The sequence below is a fragment of the Hyaena hyaena genome, unplaced genomic scaffold (genome assembly GCF_003009895.1).
Source record: "Hyaena hyaena isolate Hyena2069 unplaced genomic scaffold, ASM300989v1 scaffold_509, whole genome shotgun sequence".
Lineage (NCBI taxonomy): Eukaryota > Metazoa > Chordata > Mammalia > Carnivora > Hyaenidae > Hyaena > Hyaena hyaena.
The window spans coordinates 1,238,606-1,251,398 of NW_024081142.1; the positions used below are offsets into that span (position 1 = coordinate 1,238,606).

Here is a 12,793-nt window from a genome sequence, read left to right on the forward strand (position 1 = left end):
TTTACAAGCTTCATATTTGTGAATACATACCTTGAAGTCTTTGGCACACTTCCTATATTCAGCTACATCACAAATTGCTAACATGCCACCCATACAACTATAGGAATATTGTTGCAGATGCTCATAAATAAGTCGATGAAAACGTACTCCAAGTTCCATCAAAACTGTATCCACATTCTTCCCGTCCATGGAATTTTTTATCTTTTCCACTTGCTTTCTTACATAAGCACAGACTTTAACACAGGCCTGTAAAATTTTTTCTACACTTATTACACAGAAATGGATATCAGCTTAGCTAAGGAGAAATACATATAGTGTCTCATTAATTTCTAAGTATAAAAGAAAAAAACTTAGAGCACAGTAAGATGCACCAATGAAAATGTTAACGAAATTATTAAGCAAAGCAGATCTTACTAGTATACTAAATCATTTTACTCACATTAGTATATTGAATCAAAACATTGTTTTCATCTTCTGGCTTAAAATCTGTTTTCTTCTGTTCTGCAGCCAAGATATGCTTCATCTGTCCAATCATACAATTTAATGTCCTAGAGAATTGAGAACACCATATATTTGATCCATTTATTTTATATTTACTTTATATTATTTATACTAAATTGAAATTATTTAATTACATAGCTCCATAAAATTATTTACTATTAGTAGACTTTAGATTTTTTAAAAAAATGAATTCTAGGTCTTGCTATCAATGAACTCTTGGGTTTATTAGATTCCTACTTTTTTTTTTTAATATTTTTATTTATTTCTAGGGGAGAGAGAGAGAGAGAGAGAGACAGCGTGAGCAGGGGAGGGTCAGAGAGAGAGGGAGATACAGACTCTGAAGCAGGCTCCAGGCTCTGAGCTGGCAGTCAGCACAGAGCCCGACGCGGGGCTCAAACCCACAAACCACGAGATCATGACCTAAGCGAAAGTCGGACGCTTAACTGACTAAGCCACCCAGGCGCCCCTATTAGATTCCTACTCTTGCCCAATACTTTACTTAAGTAATATTAAAGATCTTAGAAACCTGTCACTAACTTACTTCCTTAATAATCATACACAGAGAATGGTTAGCAAGAGGAAAGATAGAGAGTTTAAGACAAATGGCCAACATTTGGAAGGAGAGATGAGAAGAATATGAATTTATACTCTAAGGGAAGCAGCTGAGACCCAGCTGAGAAATGAGAGCATGGGTTTGTAGTGGCACCAATAACATTTAAGTTATGTGATATTCTCCAAAAGCAATCAGTCACCCCGTTATGGTAATAAAAGAGACTGCACTGATCCAAAACTTAGGATCTGTAAGATAGTTATGGTTAATGAAAATATATTTTAGGGGAATTAGAAGGGACTAAGCATAATAATGAATACACCAAAGCTAGGAAAAGGGTGATAGATTGACAAAAGATGAATAAATAAAGGGCTAGAGTTTCTGCTGAGGTCAGAAAGCAGGTTATGGAGTTGGAAGAACAGGAGAATGTGAGCAATGAGTGAGATCTCCAAGTTTGAGGTTTTTGTTACCAATGATAACAAGGCTCAGTAGGATATGAGAGTAGGTAGCTAAAGTGAAGATGATCAAGAAAATGAATGGATCAGACACATGGAAGGGGAAGTGACCTATACTAAGATTAAAAGAAAAATTGTGAGCCTGTTGCCCAAATCCTCAATAAATGTAGGGGACTAACATAAATGATGGAGAGGCAACAGCAGTAAGAAAAGATGATGTGAGCTTCAAAAGCAAAGAGGTTCTGACCTAATACCTATAGACGGATACTGGTCTGAAAATACAAGAAAGGACCAGGTGAATGCTCTGCTCACCTCTTAGCTCCATGGAAAATGGGTAAAAAATTAGAAGTTCACATTCATGAGACCACTATAGATCACCATGCCTTCAACTGGTCAGCTAGTACAAAGACTTTGAGACTAAAGCTTATATGGAAAGATATTAAGAAGATACCTAAGAAATACATCTTTCCTGTACCTCTGAAAGCTTAATGTATCCAACCTGCCCCGTCCCAAATTGATTTTTAGGTATTCTGAAGCAAACCAAGAAGAAACAAAGTAAGTTAATATGAGGGATTTAGATTCAGAAAACACATACTTCTTGAAGGGATGATGATAATATATATATGCATATTATAATTATATTAAGTGAAATACTGTGTATGTATGATCTCCTGACTGAAAACAAAAGGTAGAGACTAGTTTTTAGGATTATTCTAAGCATATAATCAGTAAATTAGGCTCAGTAATTAATTCTGTAACATGCTCTTTTCCCAGTGAAGGTCCTTACACTGTGCCTGGCACACAGCAAAAGCTTGATAAGTGGTAACTATCATCTTCACTAGTATATGCCCACATCACCTCAAGAAGAGACCCCCCGCTCTATACCACAAAGAGATAATTAACTACAAAAACTGTTACAAAAATTTTTGAACATAGAGTCTGCATCCACTTAATGAAATTTACTTACAGAAAATTAGTATATTTATTGAAAGCATTTCAGATATAAGCCTGAAAATTCTAAAAATTTTTTTTTTTTTAATGTTTTATTTATTTCTAGGAGAGAGAGAGAGAGAGACAGCGTGAGCAGGGGAGGGTCAGAGAGAGAGGGAGTCACAGACTGAAACAGGCTCCAGGCTCTGAGCTGGCAGTCAGCACAGAGCCCGACGCGGGGCTTGAACCCACGAACCGCGAGATCATGACCCAAGCGAAAGTCGGACGCTCAACCGACTAAGCCACCCAGGCGCCCCATAAGCCTGATAATTCTAAATGAAAATAAAATCCTCTATGTTACATACCATTTTCAAGGAGTTTTGAAAGAGTGGAAGAAAGGAAGAGGAGGAGAAAATGGTGGCTTCCAAGAAGTTTTCAAATGAATCTAGTTTAAGAAAACCTAAACATACTGAAACTCATTTTCATGCTGCATTTATAATGGTGTTTTTACAGTTTAATAAATATTAAGAGGAAAGGGGTCTACTGTCAGCACAGAGCCTGCTTCCTTCCAATCCTGTCTCCCTCTCTCTTTGGCCCTCCCCCACCTCGCACACGCTCCTTCAAAAATAAACATTTAAAAAAATAATAAAATCTTAAAAAATATATATAAAAGATAAAACTAACAACTTGCCTATCAATGCCAGTATCCAATTTCATCTCCATTTGTTCAATTATTTCTTTCTTCTTCTGAAGGCATTCAGATAACTTAGGAGAAGAGCTATTCAAAGTTTAAAAGGGGGAGGGAATCACATTAGAAGCTTTATAACTCTGAAAGTTTTTCATATGCATATGTATACCTATAAAAATTTATAAATACACATACATATGTATTATTTTAATTTGCTCGCAAATCCAAGCAGCACATAAACAGTAATTACTGTGCCCAATTCAAACTAGGAAATTATGTAGTATTACTATGCCTAAGTCACACTAGGAAAAATTAACCATTTAAAAGAGAAGGAAGAGGAAGATTTAGATTCATTACTTTCATCTCAGAGAAGATGTCCCTTAAAAATATAAATATATGTGATTTCGAAATTTTGGGAATGTTTGGTTTTCATTTTGTTTTGTGTTTGTTTCCTTTTTAATTAAATAATAGGAAAAAACAAAACCAAAAAAACCCCATAGGATATCTTAAGAATACAGTAAATTATACTAATTAAAATTTGGAGACTAACAGCCAGTCCAGTTGATGTAGCTTTCCTACACTAAAAAATAACAATTTTGACAATCATATCTGCCTTCTGAATGCTACCTAAATGTCAAAAACACCCAAAATATTAAGGAATATGCAACTCTAATAGTTATGTGAATTCTTTGCTATGTGGCACTATGGTTCTTAAATCAGTACACATCCTTGCAAAGTGTGCTTTAGAGATCACAACTGACTTTTATCTCTGAAACTGTTTCTAGACTAATTTCTTGGCATATCAATGTTTACAATAAAATGTTTAAAACTTTCTTTTATATATTGTTCCTCTTTTAATAGTACACATACAATTTTATAAGGCATGTTCACATATACTCCACCTATTTAATCCTCACATGCTTTAAAAGTTCACATAAATGGATAAGAAAATATAAACCGAACCTCATTTAATGCCTTATATTAAAATCTGTCCTATTAATCTCACAAAATTTTTGTTGTACGTCTTTATATGTAGTGCATTATAACATTCATTGAAACACTAACAAAAATCAGTTTGACTAACCTTATTAGTGGCATAAGGTGATCATTAAACTGCTTGTCAAAAAGATGAAAAATAGTATTGGCCTGTTGTACAACATCCAAAAAATAGAGATTTGCATTCCTAGAATCTGAAGAAGGAATTCCTAAAATTGGAAGGCATATATATATTAGAATCATACTTGAAGAAATTTATCTTGGTAACAGAAAAAAGAATGTGGCATTATGAATAAAAGCAACTGCTATTTTAATAAATCAGCAATGATTTTTGTGGACAGAAAAGTAAAATTAAGCTTAATAACTTAATAAAATTAATCTAAACTTTTTACACACCAATCTTCATTATTTGCTGAGGTAAACCAAAAAATACATCAATAAATGAATCATCTTGGTCTATATCTTCTCCTTTCCTTTCCTACTCTCTCATGCCCAGTGGTTCAGATAAGCCATAAATCACTTCCACCATTTTTCTTATAACAAGGCTTCATTATCTCAGTTAAAATAATTTTCATTAGTTTCCTGGGTTCAAATCGGTTTGTCTTTTCTATTAATATATTGTTGTCAGAGTAATGTACTTAAACTTTGACATTTCACTCATCTTGCTCTCTATTATTTCTTCAAAAATATTCAGTCTCCTCACTAACTAAAAAGTAAATTCTTGATTTTCAGCATGGTATTCAGGGGACTCCACATGCTGAGTCCAAAAGAGAGCTGACCTCTCCAGATTTCAGTTTCATCCTTTTTTGCAAAAGAGCAATAGATAAACTCTAAAGTCCATTCTAACCTTAGATGTTTATGTTTCTAGCTAAAATTAAGAAGCATAATGGGCTAAGGAAAATATTCATACATGAGAAAATAAAAGTTTTACCTAGAATTCTTCATGGGATGATTTTTTTTTTTCAAAATTTTAAAAATGAAAATGAAGTGGGTGCCTGGGTGGTTGAGTTGGTTAAGAATCTGACTCCTGATTTTGCCTAAGGTCACGATCTCATGGTTGTGAGACAGAGCCCTGTGCTGGCTGCGTGGAGCCTGCTTAAGATTCTCTTTCTTCCTCTCCCTTTGCTCTTCCCCTGCTTTTGCACATGCCTGTGCATGCGCACTCTCCCTCTCTCTCTCTCAAAAAAAAAGACAAAATCACCAACTAGTAAGAAAACTAAAGACTCCAACACAAACTTAGAAAGAAAATTAAGCCAGTATACATGGAGAAAATACTAATGCTTATTACTAATGAAAGATACAAAAATTAAGGTAATATTTATGTGTTTTCAACCACTAAATTAAAGGTTTTTAAAGATATCCAGTGGCACCAGGGTGGGCTCAGTGGGTTGAGCGTCTGACTCTAGATTTCATCTCACATCATGAGCCCAACAGCGTGGGATTGAGACCTGCCTCGAGCCACTGCATAAGATTCTCCTCTGCTCCTCTCCCGCACTCACGCGTGCACTCTCTCTATAATTAAGAAAAAAATTTCCCTTTATTCTAAAAAAAAATTCAATAATATGCGAAGAATTAGTACAATCATAAAGGTCAATAGCAGTGTAAGTTACTGCAAAAAAAAAAAACCCTTTTGCAAAAGGGTTGTATAGAAATTTTAAAACTGGTAACATACTTTGCGCGTGCGCGCGTGTGTGTGTTTAAGTAAACTCTGCTCTCAACATGGGGCTCGAACTCATAACCCAGAGATCAACAGTCACATGCCCTACCAAATGCACCAGCCAGGGGCCCCAGGTACCACAGTCTGAACTGCTAATTTCACTTCTGGGATTTTATCCAAAGAAAATAATTCAAAGTAAGGAAAACACTTTAAGCTCTACAATGTTCACTGCAGCATTATTTATATCACTAAAAAGATCCAAGATGTCTAGAAATAACGGATAGTTAAGTTTATTTAGCTTTATAATATATAATATTCTGCATGACAGGATTTTATACTATCATTAGAAATAATGGCAGTAAGTACTAAATAAATGGCTGCATGGAAGAAAGCTTACGAAAATTAGAAACATTCTCACCCCTACACCCTTCTAAATTGTGAATACATAAAATTAGTAAAATGAAGATGCTAGATTTCCATATGACCTTAATAACAGATCCTTCATACCATATGGATTCAAATTCATATTACTTTTTTCATTATCTTCTTTAATCTTCATACCTTTGAGGTATTATTATTCAATACAAATTGCCACATTAAGTCATTTGCAAATGGCAAATGTTAAATATTCGATGTGAAGAGTCTACTGTAATTGTGGCACCTGGCTAGCTCAAAGCATGCGACTCTTGATCTTGGGGTTGTGAGTTTGAGCCCTACATTGGATGTAGAGATTATTTAAGAAAATAAATAAACTTTAAAAAAAGAGACTGCTGTAATTAAGTTAAAAAAAAAAAAGCACACTACAAATGTTTATCTATATCATGAGAACAAATAAAAAAATGGGTAAGAATAAACCACAAGGTTACTGAATTATGGGTAAATGTGCTTCAATGTTAAAAGCTTTATGAAACGATGTGACATACAGTCAATAAACATTTTTGAGCATCTGCTATGTGCTTTCTAGGTGCCAGACAATAATGTTAAATAAAACAGATTAAGATTCCTAGCCACAAGAACATACTGTTCTCTTAAAATACTTTCTCCAAATACTCAGTTTACTCCTTACTACATTCAGCTCTGTGGTTCATGTCTCCTCAGAGAGGCATTCTCTGACTGTCTTTCCTTTATTTAAAAAAAAAAAAAAAAAAAAAAAAAGCCCTCTGCTCCTGAATTCCCCATCCCAACTTCCCAACACTTCTCATTAGCTCTTACTCGATTTGTTTTCTTCATTGCACTTCTAAGTCATTTGTCTACCTTTCCCCTAAGATTGAAAGTTCCATGAGTGCAGGAGCGGGCACTTAAAAGGTATGTGTTGAATTTATGAATTCTGTTGAGTGGAGGCAGATGTTAACAGATGAAAATTTCACTGTGAGAAGTGCTATGAAAAACATTAATTCAGTGACAAAATAATGAGGCACTGGGCTGGGAAAGGTGGGTTACATTGGCTAGGGTGATCATCAAAGGCCTCTTTGAGAAGGCGACCTCTTGGTTGAGATCAGGGGTTGAAAAGGAAGGCATTGAAGAGCTGAAGGAAAAGGGTTTGAAGGATAGGGAAACACAAAGTGCAAAAAGCCTGAGTGGGAAAAAAGAATGAAGGCCAGAGGGGCTGAGGTAGTGAGAGGAAGTGCAATAAGCGATGTGGATGAATATATAAGAGGAGGACAGATCAGATCAGATCACAGCCATGCCTTTGTGAAGTTTGTTATTATTTTCTCCCGAAAGTAATAGGAAATCACCAATGGGTCTTAAGCAAGGAAATAATAAACTGACTGTTACGTGGAGTCAGTACTGTGCAGAAGTGAGAATGTACATAGAAAGACCAGTTGGAGTAGACAGCGATGATGGTATTTAAATTAGAATGGTATCAGTGCACCTTGAGACAAGTAGGTGAATTTGAGTTATGTTTGCAAGTAAGTATACTTAGGGATTTGCTGATACACTGGCTATCGGCATTGAACAAATGGAAAAATTATGGCAACTCCTATGTTTGGGGCCTGAGCAACCCATAATAGTAATGCCTTTTAAAGACATGGAGAAAAATGGGAATGGAACAGGTTTAGATGGAAGATAAAGAGCTTCATTAGGTATATGTTAAATTTGAAATGCACACTGAACAGGTGGAAAGTTCAGAAAGGCAACTGGATTAAAGGGATTGGAATTTAGGGAAGAAGTTATTATTATCCTATGAGTACCAGTAAACCCAAAAGACCAAAAGCAAAAGAAAAACTTTTCATATGAATCTATTCCTTTCCAGGCTTATTTTGGTATATTTTTCCTTCTACACCTTATATTACTCAATTGCCTCAACTAGAATTTCTGTCACCTTTATTTCTGCTCTTTGGACATTTTATAACTTGTAGCATTGTCCTACAATCTGCCATACACTGCAGTAACTTATGTAGCTTGGCCTGCCCTGCTTGATGTAAGCAATATAAGAGAACTTTATCTTTGTGTAACTTTCAGCACCTGCAAAACCCTTGCTAAATTACAGAAGCTCAAGCAGCATTATTCACTGCATTGAACTAAATTCGACAGAGTTGAATATATGTAAAACAATTATTATGCATACAGTTAACAAAGAATGACTAAAGGAATTTAATGCAAATTCTAAGACAAATAAATATACTTACCAGCAAGTCCTGTTTCCAAAGCATAATCAATATGCTCAATACATAAAAATTCCACAAGAATGGTAAAAATTCTAAAGGCATTCCTTGGTAAATCAGAAGGATCAGAAAGCTTTAAAAAGAAAAATGAAACACATTACTCAAGTCTATCTTTAAAAAAAAAAAAGGTAACTTTTTTTTAAGTAATCAATTTTGTCTAAGATGTAGCACTGCAGTATTCAGATACCAAAATAACTTATATCTCCATTCCCACCCCCAATGCCTCTCTCACATACAAAGTCATATAGTTACAACGTTCCATATTTCTCTACAATTCTCCTCGCTTAGACTAGATCAATGTTTCTCTCACCTGGATTACAATCCATTAGTGGATTGTAACAAGAAAGAAAGAAGAGAGAATCAATAGAAAGTAAAGTACAATGTATATAATAAAACCAAAAATAGTTTCATGAAATACACATAAACACAGAACATAACACATACACAAACATACATATAACAAATGTCCCTTGGGCTGCTACATAAAATCCATTTGTTTTCTTCTTCTTCTTCTTTTTGTTTTTAGTGTTTATTTAATTTTTGAGAGAGACAGAGTGAGTGGGGAAGGATCGGGGGGCAGAGGGGGATAGAGGATCCGAAGCAGGCTCCATGATGAGAGCAAAGAGCCCAATGTGGGGCTCGAACTTATGAACCACGAGATCATGACCTGAGCCAAAGCCAGATGCTTTAACTGACTAAGCCACCCAGGTGCCCCTATAAAATCCATTTCTTTTTTTTTTTTTTAATGTTTTATTTATTTCTAGGAGAGAGAGAGAGAGAGAGAGAGAGAGAGACAGCATGAGCAGGGGAGGGTCAGAGAGAGAGAGTCACAGACTGAAACAGGCTCCAGGCTCTGAGCTGGCAGTCAGCACAGAGCCCGACGCGGGGCTCAAACCCACAAACCGCGAGATCATGACCTAAGTGAAAGTTGGACGCTTAACCGACTAAGCCACCCAGGCGCCCCTATAAAATCCATTTCTTATCGTAGGTTGTGGTCAAAGTTCCAGAGCCACTAACTTTAACAAAAGCTATTCTAGCAAAGCTCAGAATAAAAAAGGTTCTTTATTCTATTGGGGATGGAGATGGAGAATAAGTGACAGATGCACTAAAATATGACAGGCTCAAATCCCAGCTTCATCAATCCCTGGTTGAGTACACCCTTAAGATATTATTTAACCTCACAAGGCTTAATTTCTTCATCTGTAAGGTGGGAATGATATCAGCAGTACTTACATCCTAGTCCAGAGGTGAGAACAAAATATGAAAATGCACATGAAGTATTTTTAGCACAGTGTTTGGCACACAGTACACTCACAATAACAAATGTTCATTTTGCTGTTAATGTTGCTGATGATTAAACTACTCAGTAAAGAATTATTAAAATTATGGTGACAAAATGAAACCTCTCCTTAAAAAGTGAAAAAATTACCTCCGAACTTCTTATAATTGCTTCCTGTATTATTTATCGATTGTTACCTTTTTGTAGTCTCCATTCATGTACCTTTCTCAGAGTAATGATAATCATCTGATATAAAGAGGTGGGAGTTGAAGTACATAGCCTACTTAAAAAGATCTATTATAAATACTGATTTGATATTACTCAATTCCCTTCCTAATCTTAATACCGCCCCCCAAAGTTTATCTTCACTAATCACTCTACCACAACCTTCACCTCTCTTCTTTGCTCACTGATGCTCAGCAGATGCCCTTAACAAACTTTTCATTCTCCTCCTGTTCACATTCATATATCCATGCATAATCGATAGAACAGGTAGACAGAAAACTGGTAGGGGGACAGAGGATGTAAACAACACTGTCAATCAACTGGACCTGACATTTATAGAATGCTCCATCTAACATCAGGATATGCATTCTTTTCAAGGTTACACAGAACATTCACGAAGACAGACCATATTCTGGGCTAGAAAATAGGGCTCAATAAATGTAAAATAGATTCACATCATACACAAAGTATGCCCTCTAACCACAATAAAATCAAATCTGAATCTAAAAGATTCAAAGAACTAAAAAATACCTCAAATGTGGAACTAAATAATATAATTCTAAATCACTCTTGGGCCAAAAGAAATCAAAAGGGAAATTTAAAAGTATTTTGAACTAAATGAAAATAAACATAACACACCAAAATTTGTGGTATGCAGCTAAAGCTGTACCTTAGGGGGAAATTTATAAGAGGAAATGCTTATATTAGAGAAGAAAGGTCTCAAATCAATGACCTCAGTTTCCACCTTAAAAAACTAAACAAAGAAGGGCAAATGAAACAGAAGTAGGCAGCAAAAAAATAAAGAGTGGAAACTGATGAAACACAAAATAGAGAAAAATCAAAGATACCAACTGATTCTCTGGGAAAATCAATAAAACTGATAAACCTCTAGCTAGAACGATCAGGAAATAGATACAAATTACCAATATCAAGAATGAAAAGGTGACACCAGTACAGATTCTATAGATAATAAAAGCATAATAAGGAACTATCATGAACACTTAATCTCAATAAATTCAACTATGTGAGGGGCACCTGGGTGGGTCAGTCAGTTAAGCGTCTGACTTCGGCTCAGGTCATGATCTCACAGTTCGTGGGTTCGAGCCCCGCATCAGGCTCTGTGCTGACAGCTAGCTCAGAGCCTGGAGCCTGTTTTGGATTCTGTTTCTGTATCTCCCTCTCTCTCTGACCCTCCCCTGCTCACGCTGTCTCTCTCAGAAAAAAAAAAAAAAAAAAAAAAACACGTAAAAAATTTTTAAAAATTCAACTATGTGAAATATACATTTAGTCCATTTAGCCCACCCTCCCCCCACCCAACACCCCTCCAGCAAGCTTCAGTTTGTTCTCTTTAAAAGTTTCTTATGGTCTCTGCTTTAATCTTATTTTTCCTTCCTTTCCCCTAGCTTCATCTATTGTTTCTTAAATTTCATATGAGTGAAATCATATTATTTGTCTTTGACTAACTTATTTTGCTTAGCAAAAATACTCTCTAGTTCCATCCATGTTGCTGTAAATGGCAAGATGTTATTGTCTTGATCACCAAGTAGTATTTCACTGTATATATACTACATATTCTTTATCCATTCACCAGTGAATGGACATTTGACTCCTTCCATAATTTGGCTATTGTTGATGGTACTGCTATAAACATTGGGCATTTCTGTATCCTTTGGGTAAATACCCAGTAGTGTTAACTGCTGGGCAGTAGGGTAGCTTTATTTTTAAGTTTTTGAGGAAACTCCATACCATTCTCCAGAGTGGCTGCACCAGCTTGTATTCCCATCAACAGTGCAGAAGTTACACTGCCCTTTTTAATAATCCTTTAAAGCTTCCATCATCAACTACAAGGTCAAGTCTAAATTTCTAAGCATGGTACACAAAAAGTTTTTGTCTACCTTTTCAATATCCCTTATTACTCTCCCATGAACATTTTTATTTCAAGCATTTTATCCTACACAACTAATCTTAGTGTATTTTTTTTTTCTTATAGGAAGAAAACTATGACATCCACCAAGGATTTTTTTTTAAATTTTTTAACATTTTAATTTATTTTTGAGAGACAGAGAGAGAGAGTGCAAGCTGAGGAGGGACAGAAAGAGAAGGAGACACAGAATCCAAAGCAGGCTCCAGACTCTGAAGAGTAAGCACAGAGCCCGAAGCTGGGCTCAAACCCATCAAACTATGAGATCATGAGCTGAGCTGAAGTCAGATGCTCAACTGACTGAGCCACCCAGGCGCTCCTATGTATGTCTTTTTATATGTAGTATTCTCTCTGCAAGAATTACCTTCTTGTAGATATACTATGTAGCTCTCAAGACTCGGGCCTCAAAAGTTCCCTTCTTGTAATCTTTTCTAAAAAAATACTCTTCCTCAAGTCTTTCACCAGGCAGAGCTAGTTGCATCTTCTTTGGTCCCAGCAGGATATACTTACTTTGCACGGATTCTTTATATGCCACCTTCTTTCACCATACTATTCGAATTTAATGTATATGTCTTTCATTTATATCTTTAATGTCTAACATGGCAGCTGGTACAAAGTAAACACATAATGTTGTTGGGTCAGATTGCACTGAATTGAACTAAATTTCTATCTTGTAAGTTTCCAGACAAAGGTCATGATTTAGAGCTAGTTACTATGATTCAAACAATATAATGTTGACAGCTTCAAGTTTGATAATCTTTAGAAATATTTTAACCTATTTCCAGCATTCAGAAAACTAGAGATGGTAATTTACCAAATATATCCATAACCACCCAGATGTGTCATATCGTAACATTTTTCCAAATGTACTTCAGATGGGGGGGGGGAACCTACATTATAAATATGGATAAAGTCCCTTAGGTAC

At 35.6% G+C, this 12,793-nt stretch overlaps 1 protein-coding gene across 1 annotated transcript in view; it reads right to left on the minus strand.

The window, feature by feature from the left end:
• The window catches only part of EXOC5 (exocyst complex component 5), a 55,406-nt gene that overhangs the window by 6,850 nt on the left and 35,763 nt on the right, over positions 1 to 12,793 (minus strand). The window contains exons 13-17 of the mRNA XM_039255131.1: positions 8,408 to 8,516; positions 4,209 to 4,329; positions 3,128 to 3,214; positions 440 to 548; positions 31 to 246 (exon numbers count right to left, since the gene is read on the minus strand). Of these exons, the coding sequence (XP_039111062.1) occupies positions 31 to 246; positions 440 to 548; positions 3,128 to 3,214; positions 4,209 to 4,329; positions 8,408 to 8,516 (642 nt within the window). The remainder of the gene's footprint in view (positions 1 to 30; positions 247 to 439; positions 549 to 3,127; positions 3,215 to 4,208; positions 4,330 to 8,407; positions 8,517 to 12,793) is intronic.